At 40.1% G+C, this 26171-nt stretch overlaps 1 protein-coding gene across 1 annotated transcript; it reads left to right on the top strand.

Annotated features, from left to right (window-relative positions):
* Positions 1 to 435: 435 nt before the first annotated feature.
* On the top strand, positions 436 to 5114 carry Gprasp1 (G protein-coupled receptor associated sorting protein 1). Its single transcript, XM_041636743.1, has one exon. The coding sequence runs from the start codon at positions 721 to 723 to the stop codon at positions 4738 to 4740; it is 4020 nt and encodes a 1339-aa protein (XP_041492677.1). The 5' UTR covers positions 436 to 720; the 3' UTR covers positions 4741 to 5114.
* Positions 5115 to 26171: the final 21057 nt, after the last annotated feature.

Raw genomic sequence — 26171 nt, 5'->3', positions numbered from 1 at the left:
AGAGATGTGTGCCCACGTAGCAGGCACCGAGCCTCCATTTTCTTTTATGCATTTGTAGGACTCCTTGCCGTCAGCTGTTGATCTTAACACCACCTGGACATCGAAGAGAGGAGGGAATTGCACCACATCGGTGAAGGTGGGTATGGGAGAGGGTTCACGTTTAGATGAGGGCAGTAGAGATCGACAAGACTGGCTACTGAGAGATTGGGGCTCCCCTCTGTCTTCATTTCTAGCGTGTGCACTGTCTCCTCAACCCTGCACCTGTGTTCCAGCAGGCAAGAGGAACATAGAGGTTTTCTCCTAGCTGAGCTGTTCCTCTCACCATCATTCACCAGTGTCTCTGTGTAAGTTTCTCCAGGAGGCAAGCGAACTGTATAGGACTGACTTGCTCTTTTTTCTCTTCCTAGATCACCTACAGTGGCTGCTTGGCGATTCTGTGCTTGCTGCTGACCAGTGCAGTCAACAGGTCTGCGCCCACCTAGGACCTGTCCATCTTCCTCCGGCTTGGTTTCGCTTCTTCTGCACTGTATCTGTGTTATTGACTGAGACTGCTTGGGTAGGAGCCTCCTTGAGTGCTGGATTGTTATTCCAGTCTGGTTCTTTCCAATCTCGTAGCCTAAGTTACCAAAGAGTGTTGTGAAGATCAATCCTGTAACAGATCTCTAGTGAAGGGTTACTGTTGTTGATTGGTATACATCAGAGCTTTACCGAACATATACCATGACTAGGGCAGAGATTGAGTCTGGTGCCCAGGCAAAGGCTGAAAGGAAGCCTGGGGATGAGAATGCCAATGCCAACAATAACAGTGTTGCTGGGGTAGAGAATGAAGTCCCGTTGGTTGTCAGACCCAAAGTTAGAACACAGATAATGCCTGGAGCACGGCCTAAAGTGAAGCCTAAGAATACTCCTGGAGCAAGACCTAGGAGTGAAGTCAGTTCACCAGGCGGGGCATACGCTAAATGCAAACCCAAGGCAATCCCTATTTCACGGTCGAAGAATGATGCTCAAGTATGGGCCCCAAGTAAGTTTCGGGCAGAGCCCATGTCAAGGATGGGCAAACAATGTCAGATCAGTAGTGCAGACTCTCCACTGGTCAGTACTGATTCTGGGGCTGTTGCTCAAGCTAAGTGCCTGTCTGTAGATAGAGAACTTGGTAATATGGACACTGAGAGTTTTCCCAAAAAGGCTCATCCTCAAGCAGGATTCCAGCCTTCCTATGGCTCAGAAGAGGGAACCAGTATGGGATCCTGGTACCGTACCAGGCCTATCCCCAAAGGAGAGGCTTATGAGAATTCTGAATTCAGATGGGCAGATAAACCTTCAGGAATTTCCTCCTACTGGAACAGAGATGAAACTAGTGCAAGATTTCGTCCTAGGAAAAACATGAAGGCCAATAATAACAGGTTCAGGCACATGGCCAAACAAGAGGCAAATACTATGCCTAAACAGAAAAGCAAACAAGAGCTCTATAATATTTCTAGCTCTGAATCTGAGGATGAGTCTGCTAAGACTCCCTGGTTCTGGGCCAAAGAAAAGCCTAAAGTCTGGTCTAGGCCCAAAGAAGAGCCCAACAATAGGTCCTGGTTTAGGCCTAAGAAAGAAATTCGTGTTGAATCCACCTCTGGATCTGAATGTGAAAATCATGCAAAATCTTTGCTATGGTCTGGAGAAGAGGCCAAATCTCGATCCAAACCCAGAGCCAGGAAAGGGGTCAATATGAGGGCCAGGCACCAGGCCAAGCGAGAAGCTTGCAGTGATGTCCTGTCTGGATCTGTAGATACAAATAAAAAAGAGTCCTGGTTCATGCCTGAAGAGAAGGCTAGTGACTTTTCAAAGTCTAAGACAAAGAAGGAGCCCAAAACCAGAACAGTGCCAAAGGAAGAAGTGAAAACCAAGGCCAAAGCAAATCCCAAACAAGAAGCCAGACCAGAGGAGGAAGTCCTCATTGGGGCTTGGTTCTGGGATACCCAGGAGTCCAGGAAGGTAGAGAGGGTGAGCACTAAGGCCAGCCTGTATGTGGAGGAGGAGCCCTTTGTTGGAGATTGGTTCTGGAGTGAAGAAGAAGCCAGTGTGGACTCTGAGACCTGTCTTAAATCCAGACCAAGGGATAAGGAGGAACAAGTTAATAGTTTCTCTCTGGGTTCTGAGAAGAAAAGCAGTATGGAAAATGGACCTAAGGGTACCTCTAAGCCTATGCCAGTAGCTAATGAGGAGGATAACATTGTTGGGTCCTGGTTCTGGGCTGATGATGAAGATGTCAACTTACAGGCTGACGATGAGTCCATTTTTGGATCTTGGTTCTGGGGCGTTGGTGAGAACAGCTTGAGATCTGTTGGAGTCAGTTGTGAGAAGATGCCAAAGCCTGAGGAAAAAGAAGGTACCGATTCCTGGTTCTGGGCTGGAGAAGTCAATACAGAGGCTAAGGTTGAAGAACAGGCCAGGCCAGCAGCTACAAAAGGGACAATCTTTGTGCCTTGGTTTTGGTCTGAAAAGCAGGGACATGTGGATTTAGGGACTGAACCTTGTTCTGACATCATGGCAGGAGCTGAGGAGGAGCCCATCATTGGGCCCTGGTTCTGGGCTAAAGTAGACAATAGTGTGGAGGCTGAAGTTAATAGTAAGTCTAGCCTGGAGGATGAGGAAGAGCCCATTGTATCACCTTGGTTTGGGGCCAGAGAACAAGCCAATATGAAGTACGCAGCTGATAGCAGATACAAGCCTGTGGCAGAAGCTAAGGACAGTAATAAAAGGTCTTGCTTCTGGGCAAAAGAGCCCAGTTTGTGTCCTACCAATAGAGAAAGCTTGAAGTCTACTCTGAGAGAACAAGAGGACACTGTTGATTCATGGCTCTGGTCCAATAATTATCCAAAGACGGAGGCCGTTGCAGGGTCCTGGTTATGGGCTGCAGAAGAGGGAAATATAGATGATGAGACTGGAGAACAGATCAAGCTACCAACTGTAGAGGACAACACATTCAATTCTTGGTTCTGGAAGGAAAATGAAGAAACCATTGTAGAGGCTACTACCAGAGAGGAAGCCAAGCCAGAAGCTGAAGAGCAAGACATCATTGGCTCTTGGTTTTGGGCTGGGGATGAGGACAAATTTCAGCCAGCTCCTGAGATTAATGAAGAGAGCAAGGTAGCATCCGAAGAGGAAGAAGAAACAATTGGATCCTGGTTCTGGGGCAAGGAAGAGGCCAGTCTAGATGCAAAGAGGAGGGGTGCTTTTGAGTCCACTCCTGGAATTAAGGAGGAGAAAATTACTGGGTCATGGTTCTGGGCTCAAGCCAAAATAGGGGCTGGGTCGCAGACAGTCGAAACTGGGTCAGAAACTGAAGAGGAGGCAATTTTTGAGTCTCTGATGTGGGCTGCAAAAAATGGCAATACAAGAGCAGGTGTAAACCGTGTCTCCAAGCCAGAGGGTGAGGACAGAATGATTGTTGGGTCCCGTTTCTGGTCTAGTGACAAGGGCACTGGAGAATCTGAAACTGCGATCAGTGGGTCCAATCCAGAAAATGAACAAGGGCCAAAAGATGAGGTGATTAACAAGGTTGACAGTGGAGATAACTGTGGATTTAATACAGAAGCTGAAACCATGGTGGGATCCTGGTTCTGGGAAGGGGATGAAACTAGTTTTGAATCAAATCCTACCCCTGTGTTCAAGGTCATTTGCGAGCCTAAGTCTTCAGCTGAGAAGGAACCTGATCCTTCCCGCAGACCCCAGAGCTGGGACGAGGTCACTGTTCAGTTTAAGCCTGGTCCATGGGGAAAGGCTGGCTTCCCATCCATAAGCCCCTTCAGATTCCCCAAAGAAGCAGCATCTCTGTTTGCTGAAATGTTTGGGGGAAAACCTAAGACAGAAGGAGAGCAGGAATCTCCAGATGAGCCTGTATCTGAGTTCCCATTTCAGTATGATCCCAATTACCGATCAGTCCAGGAGATTCGCGAGCACCTTAAGGTCAAGGAGAGTGTGCAGCCTGAGAGCTGGTCTTGTAGCTGCATACAGTGTGATCTTAGAATTGGCTCTGAGGAGTTTGAGGAACTTCTTTTATTAATGGACAGAAACCGAGACCCTTTTATCCATGAAATCTCTAAGATTGCAATGGGCATGAGAAGCGCTTCTCAGTTTACTCGTGATTTCATTAGAAACTCGGGCGTTATCTCACTGATTGAAGCCTTACTTAACTATCCATCTACCCGTGTCAGGACAAAGTTTTTGGAAAATATGGTTAGCATGGCTCCACCATATCCAGATTTAAACATGATTCAGACATACGTGTGTCATGTTTGTGAGGATACCTTTGATTATGAGTTAAATTCCTCTGACCAGTTGTCTGGGCTGACAATGATTACACACCTCACTGCTACTTCTGACTATCACAAAGTGGTTGCCAATTATTTGTCTGGGTTTTTCTACTTACTGAATTCAGGCGATACCAAAACAAGGCTTCAGGTTCTGAAACTGCTCCTGAATTTGTCTGAAAGCATTCTCATGACAAAACGCTTACTGTCTACTGAGTCCATGTCAGAATTTATGACCCTCTTTAGTAGGGAGGACTCAAGTGAGAACATTCAACTGGTTCTTGCGATATTTGACAATATTAGCAAAAATATAGAAAAAGAAGAACTATTTGATGATGATGATGATGATGATGTGGTGGTGAATCTTGACCCACTTATTTCTTCATTCCAAGAGATTGAAATTTATGCTAGGACCCTGAAGCGCAAACCTGACAATTAAAAATCACCCTGAAGCAGAGCAAGAGAAATTAATATGCTTAACCATTTGCTTATGTTCCTGAGTGTTCCTTGTGTTCCTGAGTCAAATGCTCCCAAAATAATGCTTTTGCTTCAAAGCTGATTCTGTGTTTCAGTGTACCTCTTTAATGGTGGTGATAAATTTACCCAACTCTGTGTAACTGTATCACTTTTCTGATGCCAAATGAATATACAACTGAAAACACACTTGTTGATGATACTTGTTTCTTGATTGTGATGTTCAATATGTGAGTTTAAAGTGGACTGAGCCATTGTAAATAAGAAGCCCTTCTAATTGTTGTTCTTGTGTATATCTATTTGAGTCTTGTGCTTCAATAAAGTTCTATGTTAAAGCTAGCAGAATTTTCGCCTTCACTGTAAGGTACAGATGCACAGATGAACATGCGCATGCACACAGATAATGTTTGAGTAATGTGTTTGTTACAGAAGCTTTTTCTCAGCATTAACTCTCAAAGATTGGAATGGACTGCACCTCGGAGCTTACTTTGGAAAGGACTCACTTTAAGTTATGCTCTAATACAGCTTATGATGAGGAGAAAAGCATGGAGTAGGGAAAAGTTTCTATACACATCCAATTTCCTGGATTAGGTGGGAGGAGTATGAGTTGAAAAAGTATATTGAAAATGAGGTAAATTTTGAAGAGCAAGTAGGCCTTTGCCGTTCAAAATACTATGTTCAGAATTTAATCTCTCATTTCAAAGGATAGCTTAGCCGGACTAGTTTTTATTTTCTGATGAGCCAGTGAGTTTAATTAAGGTTATTTATGGGAGCTTGGGCAACTTTGCCGTAGTTACAACATGGATAAGAATGCTTCTCGTGGCCCCAGTGACTATTAACTGCCTATATAACCCCATACAGAGCTGGGGGCTTGTTCTTCCCCACAAGCAACCGTTAATTTCCTAAATCCTCAAGGAAGGGCAAGGCCTTAACAGGAATACCCCTTTAGAATAAAATGTCGAAGGCCCAATCTTGTGCAAGTGACCACAGCTTCTGAGAGTTCCTGAGTGCTATAGTTCTATCCTGCCCAGAAGATAGCATTTCACAACACCCCCTCCTCCAGCTCTTACATTCTTCTTGTCCCCTTTTATATGGGATTTTCTAAGCTTTGGATGGGGTGTTAGAGATGTCCCATTTAGGGACAGACAGTGACATTCTCAGCACTATAATCAGTTATGAATCTCCGCAGGAACTGCTGCTATTCAAATCAAAGCTGATGTGCTTGCTGTGTCTGCAAGTCTCCGGGGACTTGACTGGAGTGGCGAGGATGTGAAGAAAGGACAAACGTGAGTACAGGAAAAACCTGGAATCGGGCGCATCATGCTTGCTCTGATGGAGTAGCTCCAGCACCCCAGAAGCTTGGTGTGTTTGTTACAGTTGAATAGGAAGGAGGATTACTGACTACAGGTGAATAAGGAGGTGAAATTACTACATAACAAGAGTCGGGATTATTCTATCTAACTGAACAAAGTTTAGCCAGTCTTGGAAGGAGCAGTCTCTGTAAGGGAGACCTTTCTCTGTCATAAAGACTGCATTAAGTTCTGTTAAACGCAAAAGAAGAGGTGAGAACAGAGCACCCAGGTGCTTATAAAGGCAAGAAAAGAATGCCAATAAAGGGTTTTGGGCAATGTATGGTGTTTTTCATGCCATATATACACTCCACAGCATACCATAGTTTCACTAAGAAGAAACGTAATAAAAGGCTCTGCTTTCAGAACAGGGTGGGAACAAAGGAGTAGATAGTATGCTTAATGGAAGCTGCCTAAGGGACTATTTTCTCCTTCACCTGACTTGAAGCTCTCTGACTTTATGAGTAGACAGGCAGGAGACAAAATCCCGTAGCTGCTGAAAACTACCACTGCATCCGAGAGATACAGTACTACAGGTAGACACTAGAGGGAGCCAAAGAACAGAGATGGTCCTGGAACATCTACTCAGGTTGATAGGTAAAGCCTCTTTATTTGCACATAGTTAGGACACAAAGACAGAGCTTTGATTGCTTTTTTAAATTTCAAATGAATGTCCAAATCCAAGTAACATAGCCCAAATCAAAGGGAAAAGACATAAAACGTTTGGGATACATATTCATGGAAAAACCATTTTTCTGTGGTTTTACAGCCACTGGCATAGGCTGGAGCTAACCTGACTGGAGTCACCACCCTAAGGGCTACATTTTCCTTTCTTCTCTCCTGTTGGACTTTCCCTGAACCCCCTCTTGGGCTGCTGCCAAACTAGGTAGCTGCCTTGAAATCCAGTCCAGCTTTTATTGCTGTTCTGTGCAGCAGCAATAAGCCCCCACATTGGACACCAATGTGTAGCACAAGTTCTAATAGGTCTTAATAATAAAAGTTCAGAGTCAGATATAGGGGGAAATGCTGAGAAATCAGAGAGACGAAGGAACCAAACTACGGGCCATCTTACCTCTCCACTTCCCAGCCAAAAAGAGACTGAGTTCCTGTTTGCTCTTGCCTTATCACCTCCTCTCTCTGCCCAGCCATATTACTTCCTGTCTGTCAGTACAGACCTCCAGACCTCTATGGTTAGCTATTGGTTAACTCCACCCTCTGATCTTCAGGAAAGCTTTATTTAAAGAAATAAGATACTAATGGGAGATCACTGACTCCAGACTGACAAATGGGGAACCTGCATAGGACCAAACTAGGCCCCTTGAATACAGGTGACAATGGTGTGGCTTGGGCAGTGTGTAGGGCCACTGGCCGTGGGAGCAGGTTCTAACTCTAATTCATGAAGTGACTTTGTGGAGCCCATTGTCTATGGAGAGACACCTTGTCAGCCTAGGCATGGGGGGAGGGAGGGCCTTGATCCTGCTTCAAGGAGGTAATGGGACAGACTTAGTTGACTTCCCAAGGGAGGCCTTACCCTGTCTAAGGAGCAGATGGGGATGGGGTGGGGAGAATGGTGGATCAGGAAGAGAAGAGAGAAGGGAAACTGAGATTGTTATGGAAAATATAAAAATATAAAAAAACAAAATTTAAAAAACTACAAAAGCAACCATAAAATATCTGATTATCTGGCAAATAAACATGAATACAATGTGAATTTAATCAGGAAAGTGATGAATGGATGAAAAATGTGAATATCAGCAAAGAAATAAAAACTGTAGTAAAGAACTGAGACGAAATTATGGAGCCAATAAATACTATTCATGAACTGAAAGTTCTCAAGAGGAATTCAGTAGGAAACTTAAGCAGGCAGAAGAGAGAAATCTACAAACTTGAAGATAGGTCATTGGAAATCATAATGTCAGAGAGGCGAAAAGAAAGGAAATAGATATAAGCACTATCAATTTCTGACAAAGAAAGGAAATAGATATATGCACTATCAAAGTCTAACAAAGAAAAAGAAGGGAGACTAATCATTTGCTTAATAAAATAATGAAGAAAAAGTTTCTAAATCCTAGGTAAGAAATTGGCATGTAAATTCAATAATCCAAAATTCCAACTATATAAATCAAATGAAAGCAACAGGAAACTTTTGTCTAAACTCAAAGACAAAGAATGGAAAACCACAAAAGACAAATGACTGGTCATACATATACCATAGCGCTTCCATAAGATTATGAATGGGCTTCTCAACAGGAGCTATGTTGGTCAGGAAATAGAAGACATATTCAAGTGGCTGAAAGAAAAATTTAGCAATTTAGAAATTTGCCTATCAAAACAGTCTTTGGGGCCAGGTGTCTGTGGCTCAGATCTTTAATCTCAGCACTGCTTGGAAGGCAGGGGCAGGCAGATCTCTGTGCATTCAAGGTCAACCTCATCTACAGAGTGAGTTCCAGGACAGTCAGAGCTACATAGAGACACCCTGTCTCAAACAAACAAGCACCAGTCTTTGGAAAGATGAAGGAGAGAGTGGATTTTCCCAGACAAATCTACAGCAGTTTATTTCCACTGAATCTTCTCACAAGAAATGAAAGGACCATAGGCAGCAACACCAAGATACCTAAGAATGGAATTTTCTGTAGTGCAAACTTTATAAAAAGTCTCCAGTAAAGTTCATAGACAGATACAGTTATCTGTGTTAGTGTGACTTTGGAACTGTAATTTAAGTAACAGAGAATTTATCTGTTTAGTGACTGTGCAACAGGTAATATAAAAAAACAAAGGGAAGAGAGCTGTGAGGAAGTAGCACTTTTAGATGAAAATGAAGGTAAGTTTTCGTTGCAATGATACATTGTTAATTTCAGTATTAATTAGCAAGGACACATCTGAAAGGAAACAAGAAGGAACACTAAAGCCTGTGAAGAAAATGCAGAGAACAGTAAGAAAAAGGAAACTATCTTTTTCTATTCTTAATAAAGTAGACTAAACTATTCATCAAAGCACATAGATTGGCTAGACAGATTTTTAAATGGAGTCTAATAATGGTTCATATACAAGAAAATTCAATCAAGAAAAACAAAGATTAAAAGTGAAAGGATGGTGATGATATAGAACATAATGTTTGTACTAACATCAGACAAGCATTAACTCATGAGCAATGAAATAAAGAAGGACATTATATATAATAATAGAATTAAATCAAAATTAACAAACATTAAATATGTTCTATTAACAGCTCTTATGTGGTACAATTTTTTTCATTGCATAATAGCACTGGTACACTTCGGCAGCAAACTTTCAACTCATGAATAAAGGTATAAAAATCAGAAAAGTAAAGGAATTGGAGCATGATATAAAACACTAAACATGACAGGCATGCATGTCACATGAACCTCAACAGTAGCACAATATACGTTTTCAGCATATACTAGGAATAAAGTCTACAAATTCAAGAAAATTGAAATCATACAAAGTATCTTTTCTGATTATACTATAATGAAACTGCAAACAGAAACTGAAAATTTCACTAACCTACTAAAATTAACACACTCTAAAAACAACAAAAAACAAAGAAATCTCATAGTTAATTAAAGAATGCCTTACAAGAATCAAAACAATAAAAATACACCAAATGTTATGGGATGGAGCAAAACCATTTTTAACCTGTAAATTCTTATGCCAAAAAAGAAAAATCACTAATCAACAACTTAACTTTATATCTAAAGAAATTAGAAAAACTTAAACCCCATAGAAAAATAATAAATTATATCACAGATAACTGGATTATAGAAAAAAACTAATAGAAGACAAAGGAAAGAAGACTTTTAGAAAACATCAACAAAACTGTCAAATAAAACAAAGATTCAAGTAACTAAAAGAAGAAATTAAGAAAATGTTAATTCCATCATGTAAGAATTAAGAACCATTATCATATTTTTTTAGCCTAATTTAAAGTTAGTTTTAATTAAGTACTGTCCAGGATAATGGGCCCTGGCCAGGTCCATTCCAGGGTTCCCAGAAAATGGCAATGAGATACATTTTGCCAAGGCTTATAAAGGCAAACCCACAAGGATAAGTATTTCCTTCCAGGTCCAATCAGAGGCAAGCATGTGTCTGATGTACTTCATGCCTCCATACCTCCTGTCTACATCCAATCAGGGGCAAGCATATATCCTGATGTACTTCCTGCCTATGTATCTTTCACACACACATGATCAAGCACTTCCTGTGCAGTAGGGTCAAACAAATTTGCTTAGGGGAGCAAAAACATGAGGCTTGTTACCTTACATAAATAACCTTCAACAATTCAGAAAGTATCTGTCCTTGGGCCAGAGGCTTATACAGATATATTTTATTTTATGGTTTTCTCAGGCATGGTAATTAAAAGTTAACATAACTTTTGTTCTCACAAAACATTGCAACCAACAACATAGAGAAAGGGTTTTTTCAACCCTACTATGAAGAGTTATGCTCCAAAAGAGTAGATAGGCTTTGAAGAACTGACAAATTAGAAGAAATACAATCAAAACTGAAAAAGAAATAGAGGGGCTGGACAGATGGTTAGTGGTTTAAGTGAAACATGTCCTCTATAGGCTAAGATATTTATTTGAACACTTGATTCCCAGTTGGTGGCCCTGGTTGGGGAGGTCGTGGACTGTTTGGAACTTGGAGCTTTGCTGGACAAAGGACAGCACTGGCGACAGGCTTTGAGAATTTATACTCTCACACCAATCAGTTCACTATATTTATTGCTTGTAGTTGAAGGTGTGATGTCTTAGCTTTATGCTCTGGCTAGCTGCTGCCATGCCTTCCCCAACATTATGAACTCTCCCTCTGGTACCACTAATCCAATAAGCTCTTTTTTCCATAAGTTGCTTTTGGTCCTGGTATTTTGTAATAGTCACAGAAACTAATCTAGAAGTTGTTGGTACCATAAAGTAGGGTATTGATGTAAATAATTTAATTGTGTTGTTTTTTTGGGAGACTTTGGAACTTCAGACTAGAAAAGCAGTTGAACACTGTAAACAAAGTATAAAGGGCTGTTAAGAAAAACTTGAATGTGGAAGTGATGAATTTGGGATGGTGGAGACCTCAGAATAGTGGAATAGTCAACTGAAGAAAGCTGCATGCCCAGTGGAGAGAGATAGACTATGCATGGTACAGGCACAGTGGAGAGAGATAGACTATGTATGGTACAGGCAGAATAACTACAGCAGTAGGATTAGCCAAGGCTATTGGAGCTCAAATAATGTTACTGATGTCTCCAAATGCTACAAATCAGTCTGTAGGCTGCATGAGGCCTGGTTCAAGAGGCTTCATAGGGGAACAAGGTCTCCATTAGCAACAGGACTTAAACCATTTATGTGAAATTTTGGTAAAGAATCTGGCTGACTTCTGCCCAGGATCTAAAAACTTTCCTGATGTCAGGAAACATATGGAAATGCTAGAGTCACTGGGAGAAGAAGGCCTGCTTTAAGGGGTCAGGAGACAGTGAGATGCTGCTATATGAAACTGAAAAAAGTGAAAAGACTTCCGTAGAAATTGGGATTCTAAGACACGGGGGATGACAGAGCTATGAGGCATCCACTAAGGAGAGCCTCATATAAGGAATGGAAGCAACCCAAAAGAGAGATGTATGCTGCAGGCTGCAAGACCTTTGACACCAGATATGGAGCTATGGGGATCTGGTGTTTTCCGTGTTGGGTTTCTGTCTTAATTTGGTCTAGTATTTCCTCTTTATGTCTCATTTCTCCCCTTTAGAATTAAAATGTATACCCTGTGTCAACACATGCTGGAAATGTGTAAATGGGTTTAGAGGTAGTCAGAGTTAGGTTACTTTTAATCTCAGTAGGACTTTGGATATGTAAACAGTGTTGAGACTATAGGGACTTTAATAGAAATTTGACTAAATGCTTTTGCACTATAATATGGCCATGAGCCTATGGGGACCAGGTACTGGAATGTGGCAGTTTGAATTGAAAATGTTGCATATAGGCTCAAGCAACTGGCCCTTATAAACACTTTAGAAAGTACTTGCTATTTTTAGCCATCAGAGAAACACATATTAAAACCACTTTGAGATTTCACCTTAGACCCATTAAAATAGCAAAGATCAATAAAACAAAAGACAACCCCTGTTGGCAAGGATGTGGGGTAAGGGGAATGCTCATTCTTTGCTGGTGGGAGTACAGTCACTACAGAAAACAGTGTGGAAGTTTCTCAAAAAGCTTAAAATAGATTTACCACAAGATCCAGTTATGTTACTCTTGTGTATATATGCCCAAAGGATTCAGCATTTTACTACCTAGATATTTGCTCATCCATATTCATTGCTGCTCTATTTCACAGAAAGTGGCAACAACCTAGATGTCCATCAACTGATGAATGGATAATGAAAAAGTGGTCCATTTACAGAATGAAATATTATTCAACTGTTAAGAAAAATGAAGTTGTGAAATTTTCAAGTCAATGGATGAAGCTAGAAATAATCATCCTGAGTGAGGTCAAGGTAACCCAGACCCTAAAGACAAACAGTGTATGTTTTCTTTTATGTGTGGGTGTTAGCATTTAAGCTTTAGGTAGGTGTGCTTGATTTAGGATAACCACGTTTGGTAGCAAGCGAATGACCAGGAGGGAGAGGAAGGGAAAATAGAATATATTAATATCCCTATTATGTATCTATCATATGCTACCAAGTATAAGTTCCATTACCAGAAATGGGTTATACATTTTGATTCATTGGCCAAAGAGGCCCCATAGACCCCCACAAAACATTATAGGCAATTGCCAATGCTATTGGTTACCCTCTACAACTTGGTGGTAAGACCTTATTTTGAAGGTACCACACACATACTTATGCCATAGGCATGGAGAAATCTAGCTGATATTCAGCTGGAAGCTTTATCTCTACTGGCTACTGTTTATGGTTACAGAAGGTGCTATTAAAAGAGAAAAGTCATTATCAGTCTCACCCAACTATAAACCCTGCAGTCTACAAAAATGGTCTTTCTGCAAGGTATGCCCACTGGTACAACAGTGGTATGAATTTTGAGGGAGTAACCAACCACTCTTGATTAGATTTAAGCCCTACTTCATGAGATGGAACCCATATCTGCCATCACTGAAGCAGCCAAGAACCTGAGCCTAGATAGGTCATGGATCCTAGCAGAAAAGTTAACACTATTATTCTACTAAATGAATGTAGCAATAAAACAACTCCTAATGACATATTCCTATACCCACAGATCATCAGTACATTGCTTAGCCCTCATCAGAGAAGCTTCTTTTTGCAGTATATGATAATGAATATTATCCAGAGACCCACAACTGGATAGTGTACAGGGAGTAAGAGACTTTGGAGTACTCAGCCCTAATGGCATCACACTCCTGCCAGCCAGGCTCAGAGTTAAATGTGGAAGAGAACACAGAAAGATTGTAACAACAGAGGTGGTACATGGCTTCAAAGAAAACATTTTCCAGACACAACTGGAAATCACAGAAGCCGTGACACCATGGCCAAGACTTGCACAAGGTGGACTCAGGCCAAGTCCCAGCATGGAGGAGGGCCAGTGAACACAAAATTCCACCCCAGTCAAGAAGCTTTTCTCAACTGATAGCTTCTGGGGGAGAGAAAATCCATTTTCTTCAGTTGTGTGTCTCTGCATATATCAACCACTCTCCAGGGCAGGTGCCATGCTCTGCAGTAGTTGACCAATACAAATCCAAGTCCATGTTTTTGCTCGTTTGTCTGATTGGTGTGTGTATTGTGTGTAAGAGAGAGAAAACACAGTTAGGTGGGTAGGGAGGTAGAGGAGGATCTGGATGAAGTTAGAGGAGGGCAAAGAATACAATCAAAATATACTGTATGAAATTGTCACAGAGACTAAAGCAGCAGGCACAGGGCTTGCATGGGTCTACATTGGGTCCTTTGTGGATTTGTTATGGCTTCTAGTTTAGTGTTTTTATGGGATTCATGAGTGCAAACAAGTTAATCTATGTTTCTTTTTTCCTTTATTATTTATTTTTCCATTCAAAAAATTTACACTTCCTCCCCTCCTCCCATTCCTCTCCTACTCCCCCACTCACCCTCCTCCTTCCCCCTCCCTCCTTAAGAGAGGGCAGGGAGCCCTGCCCTATGGGAAGTCCACCCCCCCTCCACATCCAGTCCTAGGAAGCTTTGCATCCAAATAGACAAATAGACTAGGGTCCCAAAAAGCCAGGACATGCAGTAGAAACAAGTCCCAGTGCCTTTATCAATGGTTTCTCAGTCAGCCCCCATTTACAGGGACTCCGGTTTGATTGCATGCTCATTCAGTCCTGGTCCAGCTGGATTTGGTGAGCTCCCATTAGGGAGGATGGAGTTGGAGGAAGGACAGATATAGGAGCAGGGAAGAAGATATCTACATTAAGGGAGCCATTTTAGGATTGGCAAGAGACTTGGCTCTAGAGGGGATCCCAGGTGTCCATGGGTATGTCCCCAGCTAGGTCCTTGGGCAGGAGAGAGTGCCTGAACTGGCCTTGCTCCACTATCACACTGATGATTATCTCGAATATCACCATAGAGTCTTCGTCCAGCGACTGATGGAGATAGAGACAGAGACCCTCATCAGAGCAACGGGCTGAGCTCCCAAGGTCCAGTTGAAGAGCAGAAGGAGGGAGAAGATGAGCAAGGAAGTCAGGACCACGAGGGGTTGGTCCACCCACTGAGACAGTGTGCCTGATCTAATGGGAGCTCATCAAATCCAGGTGAATCTATGTTTCTTGGGCCTTCTCTTGAGTTCTGGTTTGCCATGTCCAACTTTGATATGATGGTTTTTGTTTTATCTTATTATATTTTATTTTGATGTGTTTTGTTGTTATCTCTTAGAAGTCTGTTTTTTTTTTCTAATGAGAGACAGACAGAGAGTGGAACCAGATAGGAGAGGAGGTGGGTGTAAACTGGGAGGAATAGAGGGAGGGGAAGCTGTAATCAGGATATATTGAATGAGAGAAGAATCTATTTTCAATAAAAAGGGAAAATGTCACAATTTACCTAAAGTGATATTCTTAATTCAATATGAGTGATACTAAATATACAAAAATAACAAAAAAATGTTGCAAGATAAACTTTTTGTTTTAAAAAAATTCAGGATAATTAAAATTTATCATTATGGTATAAACGCATTGCTGTTCTTATTTGCTAATTTTCACTGGCTGTTATATCACTAAACACAAAGTTCATAAGAATAATTATTTAGTAATATTTTATTTCTGTTGATTTATACCTTAGTTATCAAACAATAGACAGAAACAAGAGTTGCCGATAAAAATACACCCATCTAAGATATAAAGCAAAGCATTACTTTCCATATTTCATTTTCATATTTTTTGTTTTAAGTTATACCAGACATATCAAAATGATTTGGGAAATGTTATCCACACCATTGCCAAAAGGAATAAAAATTAGTTTAATTTCTTAGAAAATCTGGTCAGAAAAGGATGTTTTTAAGTATTTTGTTTATAGCTTTAAGTAATTATGTAGTTAATATTACCAGAGATGGAGTAAGCAGAAATTTTACAATATAATGATATGCCCATTATAATTTCAAGAATGTATCGAGCATACAATTTGTAGAAGACAATTCAACACAGATATTGAAGTCATTTGCTCTACTCAGTTCAATATATTGATTGCAAATAGCCAGTGCATCATTTTGCTCTGTAAAGATCAACAAAGGTGGACATTGGATGTGTAATAAAAGTAAATTAAACTAATGCAACTCTGATTTTATGTATAAAAAATTACTTGTTGGAGCTAAAGGTCTTAGGTGCCTTATGTTCTTTATCTTCACAGAAATGTATATCTATGATTTGAATTACTGGGGCATATGGTGAGGATTTTATAAGAGCCCTGGTGTAGATCAGTTGCCCCTTATATATGCCCTCTTATCGTTACAGAAGTGTATATATGAGAACTGCTTTATTACAGAAGTGTATATATGAAAATTACTGTACAACTAGAATCAAGGACACAAGGACATGGTACCAACAGTAACCTCATGCTACAGCAGCAACCTCATGCTACAATAGTAACCTCATGCTATAGGCAGAATAGAACAAGAAAATCAAATCCAATATTTGGAACTAGTGTTTCCATGTCTCAGTTGGTTATTTTTCTTTCTTTCCTTCCCAATGTCTTCCAACAGTTATAGAAAAGCTTGACTTCACTATTTCTAAGTCCAGTGAACAGACAAGATTGATTTAAGAATATCAGAAAAGTAGGGGGGGGGGTTCACAAAAGGATGAGTGAGGTCAGGATTTCACTTTTCAAGTTCAAGACATGAAGAACTGGCTGAAGAGCTACTTACATAAGAAAGAATATCCTCCTGCAGGTTTTTATATTGTTATATGGCTTTCTGTTGTTTTGTATTTATGTTATTAGTTAAATGTGTTAGACAATTTGTATTTCTATTCATATTAAAATTAGTTCTTTATAAATTAACTTACATTTCCAAGAATATTTTACTTTTAAGTTATAATGGTGGTAGTTTGTATTAAAACATTCTCATGAAAAACTCTACGTAATACTGTATACAAATGTTCATTATGTGAACTTCATGTCCTCTTGCTGCATTAGAGACATCCAAAGATTATATTCTGAACTTGAAGCATTTTTCTAATGTTACAAAGAAAGAAATAAGGCAATTCTAAGTAGTATTAAAATATTATTATGATAATAAAGGGACTGAATATCTTTTGATTTTTATTAGCCTATTATGAAGCAATGCATATTATATTTGTATATTTACCTATTACAAATTCCAATATCATTATATTGTAAATTAGGAAGAAAATATAAAATTAAGTGAAAACTATTGTAAGCAAATCTTCATAAATACAACACATTAGAAACTATGTAGATCAGATACCATGGACCATGACTCTTCGTGCATTTAACCTTGCTGTACTATGTACCAGGGGTACCCTTCTTCAGGTTGATTTCACTCCATTGGCCAATCAAAAGATGTAACCATGAAAGCAATATCATAATTAATTTTCTTGGCCAGTTCTATCTCATCGTGTTTCTTAAAAGGCACTCTAAATTATATCATCATTGAGCTGTACATCCAATACACCTGTCTTATCTAAATGTGAAATCTATGAATCACAGCTTATTATTGGTGGATCCATATGGACCCCCAGAAGCATGCACACTCTTTTCTAAAAGTGATCACAAATATTCACTTTAATAAGGTGACACACTTCCATACTAGTTCACTTTTCCTGTTTCTAGAATCTCAGGTCTTTCTTCCTTTTGCTTACACATTTCACACCTGCACTGGAGAGATGATTCCAAGGATAAAGGATAAAGGCACTTGCCCTAAGCTGAGGACCTGTGTTGGATTCCTGGAACCCTCATGGTAGAAAGAGATAACAAACTTATGTAAGTCCTACTCTGTTCTTCACACATCATGTCATGTGTACACACACACACACACACACAGAGAGAGAGAGAGAGAGAGAGAGAGAGAGAGAGAGAGAGAGAGAGAGAGAGAGAGAGAGAGGGAGAGGGAGAGGGAGAGGGAGAGGGAGAGAGAGAGAGAGAGAGAGAAGGGGTGCTTTTAAAGTTCACATTATCAACTTTTTTCTTTTTTCCAAATAATCTGCAACATTGTAGAATTACTTTGTGCTCTTAAATGGTTTGTTTAATGATCTCTTGACTTCAACATTCATTTTTTTTCTTAAAGAGACAGAGCTTTTTAAAAAAAAAATTGTAGGATTTTTCTGAGAGAATAGATAAAACCAAACAGGAGTTCAGGGTTTCCGTGGTTTTTTTTTTCTGTTTTTTTTTCCTCTTTAGCCCACATTTCTTTAACCCCATCTTTGATTATTGAATTATTGAATTACTGTCCTTCCATGGGTGTTCAACTGTAAACAGGAATTCTATCTATGACAATCAATTTATTTATAAATAATATAAGCACAAGTTTGCACCCATTTAAGTTATAGATTTTGATAATTCTTGTGAGTTGCATTAGTCATAACCCTCACCCTTTCCAGAATTCTTGATCAAAAGCTTTTCAGCATTATTTCTCTATTCCATTGTTGTAGGAGCACATTTCGCTCTTTCAGCCAATAGCCTTTAAGATACCAGCCCATTTGGGAATGGTCTCTTATACTATTTATGCCAACGTAAAGCATGCCTCTGTCCTCTTCCGGCTCCAGGATTTGGTTCCTGTTCCCCATTCCAGCAAAGCATTGTGATTTGTGAGTCTACCCCTAAATAAATAACCTATTATTCTCAGTTCTGAGCTAGTGTGGGACTTCTTTTAAGTGTCCATCTTCATTCCATATAAAACTTTATAAAATAAAGACAAAGGACCAGACTATCTCTTCACTAAGCAAGTCTAACATTTGCTGGGTTTAGTATTTTAAGTGTCAAAAACCTTTTTACAAATTCTCAGTACAGTCTTTTGGCCAAACTTGTGTGTGTAGGCCTTGCATCACTTCATTTTTTTGTTTGTAGGTTTGGTGTAAATTGCATTAAGTATAAAACCAGGCTCTCTCAGAATGGGAAAATTGGTAGTTCTTGGTATGTACATGTCTTTTCCAGCTTCAATTTTGGAATTTCACTTTTGGAGTTGCTCTTAACATTTATAAATGCAACAAGTAATATAAATATGATTCCTATAGCTTCATTTTGAATTTCATATTTGTCTTGAAGTAATAGATGGCCTCATCCAGAATACCTATACTTTTTGTCTTTCAAGTGGTAGATCATTTGAAATTACTTCTTTTTTCTTTTTTTATTGATTTTATAGAGCTCTACATTTTTCTCTCCTCCCCTCCCTGCCTCTCCTCCCCCCTTCATCCTCTCCTAATGTCCCCATGCTCCCAATTTACTCAGGAGATCTTGTCTTTTACTACTTCCCATGTAGATTAGATCCATGTATGTCCCTCTTATGGTCCTCATTGTTTTCTAGGTTCTCTGGGATTGTGAATTGTAGGCTGGTTTTTCTTGCTTTATGTTTAAAAACCACATATGAGTTAGGACATGTGATAACTGTCTTTCTGGGTCTGGGTAACCTCACTCAAAATGATGTTTTCTAGCTCCATCCATTTGCCTGTAAATTTCAAGATGTCGTTATTTTTTTCTGCTGTGTAGTAATCCGTTGTGTAAATGTACCACATTTTCCTCATCCATTCTTTGGTTGAGGGACATTTAGGTTGTTTCCAAGTTCTGGCTATGACAAACAATGCTGCTTTGAACATAGTTGACAACATGTCCTTGTGGTATGATTGAGCATCTTTTGGGTAGTATATACCCCAAAATGGAATTGTTGGGTATTGCGGAAGGTTGTTTCCTAATTTGCTGAGATATTGCCATACTGATATCCAAAGGAGCTATACCAGCTTGCACTCCCACCAGCAATGCAGGAGTGTTCCCTTTACACAAAATCCTCTCCAGCATAAGCTGTCATCAGTGTTTTTGATCTTGGCCATTCTTACAGGTATAAGACAGAATCTCAGAGTTCTTTTGAGTTGCATTTCTCTGATGGATAAGGTTGTTTAACAGTTCTTTTAACAGTCAAAAAATAGGTTTTTGTGTGTCTCAGAGTGTTTATGCCTGTATTATCTATTCTATTTCAATGGTCTTGATGTCTGTTTTCATGTAAGTTCAATGAACTTTTTTTATTCTTTGACAAATCCATACAAATATATAATTTGAATTTTTACCCCCTATTGCCTTCTTTTGTCACCCCTCACTTGTGCTATACATTTTCTTTTCAGCAAGTTCTCAATTCTACTTTCAAGTATTTTATTATTGTTATTTGGGGGTTTGTTGTTTCTTTGTTTGTGACCTAGTAAATATAATTAATATTGCTTGCATGAGCATAGTTGGGAGACTATGAACCATACTATGGACAAGTTAGCAATGGCTATAATATAAAAAATAATGGCTCCTCATCCCCCAGAAACTAGTCACCACCATGAATTTCTCAGATGCCTTGGCACTACATATTCCTCTAACTACTCATCATGAAATGTTTATTGGTCTCATCTTGTGCCATTTTTTCTTCAGTTTGAAAATACAGCTACCGTGGATTCATAGGTGGAACAGCCTTATCACTTCCAGAAGATAGAGAGCGTTTTCCATATTTATCCTACACCCAGCTTCTATTTTCTACTGTGGGTCCATAGGTAGAACAGCCGTATCACTTCCAGAAGATAGACAGCGTTTCACAGCATGTATCCTACACCCAGACTTTATTTTCTTTCTACCCCAGGTTTTGCAATGATCCCTGAACCTTGGAATGGAACTGGAGATGTTCCATTTGGAGACGAGCAATCAACAGACAGTTATTCTCAGTTCATTGACCAGTTAAAAATCTACACATCTTTTCATTGTCATCCACTGCAAACAGAAGCTTTCTTCTGTTCTTTATTTATTTATCTATCTATTTATCTGTTTGTTTGCTTGTTTATTAGAGACAGGGTCTCTCTCTGTGTATCTCTGGCTGACTTGGAACTCGCTCTGTAGACCAGGTTGGCCTTGAACTCTCAGAGATCTGCCTGTCTCTGCCTCCTGAGTACTTGGACTAAAGGTGTGCACCACCACTGCCCGGCTGAACAGAAGGATGAGAGGAGCACTATTGTATGGATAGAAATGGAAATATTTAGGGCAGATGTGGTTGGTTTATGCCTTTAATTCCAGCAGTCTGGAGGCAGAGGCGGGCACAGGTCTTTGAGTTTGCTGCCAGGCCTAGTCTACATATCAAGTTCCAGGCTAAATCAAACCAAACCAATTACAATCCATATATATTTATAAATCAGCTTGATCATGTTTATTCAGCAAGACAGCAGCAGAAATTTCCACCTTGCACACATGACTTTCCTAACCACGGAGTATTGGCCAGTATTATACTACCAGCCATGGATTCCTTCCTGTGAAACAGGCTTCAAATACAACCAAGGTAGTTCTTGCCCCCCAAGTAACTGTCATTATGCTATTGCAACATCAGGTGAATATTTCCTTACATGCCAATAATGTAGATTACAGGGCTCACAGCTGCATAAAACCATCGATAACTTTTCTTTCTCCAGTAGAATGAATCACTCCCTTTGGCATTAGGACAGGTGGCTAGCATTTAGGAAGCTTTCAGCTCACTGCCAGCTTGATTCCTTGAGGTCTGGGACCAAATATCAAAGTATTGAATGTCTTTAGCAGTAGTACCTTAATTTCTAATTCTGGTGCATAATTGAGAACAATAGCAATTGGGTGTATTTTTCGGAAAATCAATGGGGCTTCTTAGATCAACAATTCATAGTGAGGTACCTGATATCTGGCACTAAGGTGTGTGTGAGTGTGGTGTGTGTGTGTGTACAAACGAGTGCAGATACCTGTTGAGGACAGAGGCATCAGATTCCTCTGGAGCTGGAGTTGCAGGCATTTGCGAGCTTCCTAAGGCAGCTGCTGGGAAGTGAACTGAGGTCTTCTACAAGAGATGTCTTATCCATTTTCCAGCTCCTGGAGCTTTTGTTTAATAGCTCATGACTTCAAGAAATAGCATTATTTGTATATATGCAGAATATCTCTGTTCAAATACTTTCAAAAACTTGATTTTTAATTAGCTTATAAAATAGTAGTTTTCAATGTGGCTTTTTTTTGAGAAAAGAAAAAAAAACAAGTTTCTGCCTCCTCCCAGACTCCCATTTCCCTCCCCCTCCTCCCACCCTTCTCCCCCTCCCCCTACTCCTCTCCCCCTCCCTCTCCAGTCCAAAGAGCAGTCAGGGTTCCCTGACCTGTGGAAAGTCCAAGGTCCTACCCCCTCTGTCCATATCTAGGAAGGTGAACATCCAAACTGGCTAGGCTCCCACAAAGCCAGCACATTGCATAGGATCAAAACCCCGTGCCATTGTCCTTGGCTTCTCATCATCCCTCATTGTTCGCCATGTTCAGAGAGTCCGGTTTTTTTTGTTTTGTTTTGTTTTGTTTTGTTTTTTTTTGGTTTTTCGAGACAGGGTTTCTCTGTGGTTTTGGAGCCATCCCATGCTTTTTCAGTCATAGTCCAGCTGGCCTTGGTGAGCTCCCAATAGATTAGCTCCACTGTCTCAGTGGGTGGGTGCACCCCTCGTGGTCCCAACTTCTTTGCTCATGTTCTCCCTCCCTCTGCTCCTCATTGGGACCTTGGGAGCTCAGTCCAGTGCTCCAGTGTGGGTCTCTGTCTCTATCTCCATCCCATCACCAGATGAAGGTTCTATGGTGATATGCAAGATATTCGTCAGTATTGCTATAGGATAGGGTCATTTCAGGTTCCCTATCCTCAGCTGCCCAAGGAACTAACTGGGGACATCGCCCTGGGCTCCTGGGAGCCACTCTAGGTTCAAGTCTCTTGCCAACCCTAAAGTGGCTCCCTTAACTAAGAATTGTGCTTCCGTGCTCCCCTATCCAACCTTCGTTTATCCCAATCATCCTTTTCCCCCAAGTTCCCCCCATCTTCCCCTTCTCCATTTTCTCTCCCCATTTCCTCTTACCCCCATCCCACCCCACCCCCAAGATCCCAATTTTCTCCCCAGCAATTTTGTCTACTTCCCATAGCCAAGAGGAAAACTATATGTTTTTCCTTGGGTTCACCTTCTTAGCTTCTTTAGGTTCACCACTTGTAGGCTCCGTGACCCTTATTTATGGCTAGAAACCAATTATGAGTGAGTACATCCCATGTTCATCTTTTTGGGTTTGGGTTACCTCACTCAGAATAGTGTTTTCTATTTCCATCCATTTGCATGCAAAATTCGAGAAGTCATTGTTTTTTACTGCAGCATAGTACTCTAATGTGTAGATATTCCATACTTTCTTCATCCATTCTTCCATTGAAGGGCATCTAGGTTGTTTCCAGGTTCTAGCTACTACAAATAATACTGCTATGAACATAGTTGAACAAATGCTCTTGTCATATGATAGGGCATCTCTTGGGTATATTCCCAGGAGTGGTATTGCTGGGTCCAGAGGTAGGTTGATCCCGAATTTCCTGAGAAACCGAAACACTGACTTCCACAGTGGTTGCACAAGATTGCATTCCCACCAGCAATGGATGAGGGTACCCCTTCCTCCACAGCCTCTCCAGCAAAGGCTATCATTGGAGTTATTGATTTTAGCCATTCTGACAGGTGTATGATGATATCTCAAAGTTGTTTTGATTTGCATTTCCCTGGTCGCTAAGACCTTAAGCATGTCCTTAAGTGATTTTTAGCCATTTGAACTTCTTCTGTTGAAAATTCTCTGCTCAGTTCAGTGCCCCATTTTTTAATTGGGTTAATTAGCATTTTAAAGTCTAGTTTCCTGAGTTCTCTATATATTTTGGAGATCAGTCCTTTGTCTGTTGCGGGGTTGGTGAAGATCTTCTCCCAGTCAGTTGGTTGCCTTTTTGTCTTAGTGACAGTGTCCTTTGCTTTACAAAAGCTTCTCAGTTTTAGTAGGTCCCATTTATTCAATGTAGCCCTTAATGTCTGTGCTGCTGGGGTTATACATAGGAAGCGATCTCCTGTGCCCATCTGTTGTAGGGTACGTCCCACTTTCTCTTCTATCAGGTTCAATGTGTTCTGACTGGTATTGAGGTCTTTAACCAATTTGGACTTGAATTTTGTGCACGGTGATAGATATGGGTCTATTTTCATTCTTCTACAGGTTGACATCCAGTTATGCCAGCACAATTTGTTGAAGATGCTTTCTTTCTTTCATTGTATACTTTTAGCTCCTTTATCGAAAATGAGATGTTCATAGGTTTGTGGGTTAAAATTCGGGTCTTCTATACGATTCCATTGGTCGACTTCTCTGTTTTTATGCCAGTACCACACTGTTTTCATCACTGTAGCTTTGTAATAGAGTTTGAAGTCAGGGATGGTAATGCCTCCAGAAGATCCTTTATTGTATAGGATTGTTTTGGCTATCCTGGGATTTTTGTTTTTCCATATAAAGTTGATTATTGTCCTCTCAAGATCTATGAAGAATTTTGATGGGACCTTGATGGGGATTGCATTGAATCTATAAATTGCCTTTGGTAGAATTGCCATTTTTATTATGTTGATCCTCCCAATCCAAGAGCAAGGGAGGTCCTTCCATTTTCTGGTATCCTCCTCAATTTCTTTCTTCAGTACCTTAAAGTTCTTGTCAAATAGATCTTTCACTTCCTTGGTTAGAGTTACCCCTAGATATTTTATGCTGTTTGTGGCTATCGTGAAAGGTGAAGCTTCTCTGATTTCCCTCTCTGCTTCCATATCCTTTGTGTATAAGAGGGCGACTGATTTTTTTGGAGTTGATCTTGTATCCTGCCACATTACTAAAGCTGTTTATCAGCTGTAAAAGTTCTTTGTTGGAGTTTTGGGGGTCGCTTATGTACACTATCATATCATCTGCAAATAACGAAAGTTTAACTTCTTCCTTTCCAATTCGAATCCCCTTGATCCCATTATGTTGTCTTATTGCTATTGCTAGAACTTCAAGCACTATATTGAAGAGATATGGCGAGAGTGGACAGCCTTGTCGTGTTCCTGATTTTAGTGGGATGGCTTTGAGTTTCTCTCCGTTTAATTTGATGTTAGCTGTCGGCTTGCTGTATATAGCTTTTATTATATTTTGGAATGACCCTTGTATCCCTAATCTCTCCAATACTTTTATCATAAAGGGATGTTGAATTTTGTCAAATGCTTTTTCATCATCTAATGAAATGATCATATGGTTTTTTTCTTTCAGTTTATTTATATGCTGGATTACATTGATAGATTTTTGTATGTTGAACCAGCCCTGCATCTCTGTGATGAAGCCTACTTGATCATAATGGATAATTTTTCTAATGTGTTCTTGGAATCGGTTTGCCAGTATTTTGTTGAGGATTTTTGCGTCGATGTTCATGAGTGAGATTGGCCTATAATTCTCTTTCTTGGTTGAGTCTTTGTTCGGTTTTGGTATTTGAGTAACTGTAGCTTCATAAAAGGAATTTGGCAATGCCTCTTCTGTTTCTATATTGTGAAATACATTAAGGAGTATAGGTATTCGGTCTTCTTGGAAGTTCTGGTAGAATTCCACATTGAAACCATCTGGTCCTGGGCTTTTTTTGGTAGGGAGGTTTTTGATAACCGCTTCTAATTCTTCGTGACTAACAGGTCTTTTTAGATTGTTCACCTGGTCCTGGTTTAACTTTGGTATATGGTATTTATCTAAAAACGTGTGTATTGACGTAAATAAATGCAATGCAGATACTAAGGAATATTCACACTTTAATGATAAACTTACAGAACCAAAGTTCCCGCGTGGCACAGGAGGTAGGAAGGAAAAAGGGCCGTGCCGCCTCTCCGCACGCCCATTTATTGGCAGGCATTCGCCCGAGGCAAACCCCGCCCCCTACAGGGGCTGTCTTAACCCTAGATCTCCCCCTTTTGTCTAAATAAGACAGAACTAAACCAAATATAACCATAAACAATAATAACAAATGATAAATATAACAAACAATATTGAGAACAAAAGTTTTGCTAGAGAGTAACTACAATTAAATAATCTTCAACTCCATCAACGATCTGAGAAGGGAGTAAATATTACTTAACAAATGAGAGATATCCAAAATGTACAACAAATGACAGAGACAACTAACTACCTGGGCAATCACCCAAAATCTCGATTGCAATGTTGAGTCAACCAACTTTGGCTAAGGCCTAACATAACTGACATACCATTATCAAATGTAAGGAACTTTCTTAGAATTATCCTACCCTGTCTTGGCAAGATAAGACAATTCTGTTTCATATTTTAGTCAGTAGTTGAAGTATGGGCTTTTCTTAACCCAAAGGCCAGTTCTGCCAAGAAGACAAGCTCCCAGTGGAGTGACTTTGGTGCTCAACGTTCTCTTGGGAGTAGAGTGGTTTTGCCAGGAGTAATTGTGTCTCGTTGGCACAGAATTCTAGGTTACATTAAAGGCCATTTTCTACAGCTCTTCAAAGAGGCTGAAGATTATACTATCTATACTAAAAAGAATCTCTATGTATTTAAAAGACCTGATAAACCTAAAAATAATATGACAAA

The sequence above is a fragment of the Microtus oregoni genome, unplaced genomic scaffold (genome assembly GCF_018167655.1).
Source record: "Microtus oregoni isolate MIOR12 unplaced genomic scaffold, Mior012 000050F_002, whole genome shotgun sequence".
Lineage (NCBI taxonomy): Eukaryota > Metazoa > Chordata > Mammalia > Rodentia > Cricetidae > Microtus > Microtus oregoni.
The sequence above is the reverse complement of the archived record's forward strand: the minus strand, read 5'-3'. Positions and strand labels throughout refer to the sequence as shown.

Coding starts and splice junctions, on each gene's coding strand:
- Gprasp1 (XM_041636743.1), top strand. CDS start 721: ATGACTAGGGCAGAGATTGAGTCTGGTGCCCAGGCAAAGGCTGAAAGG.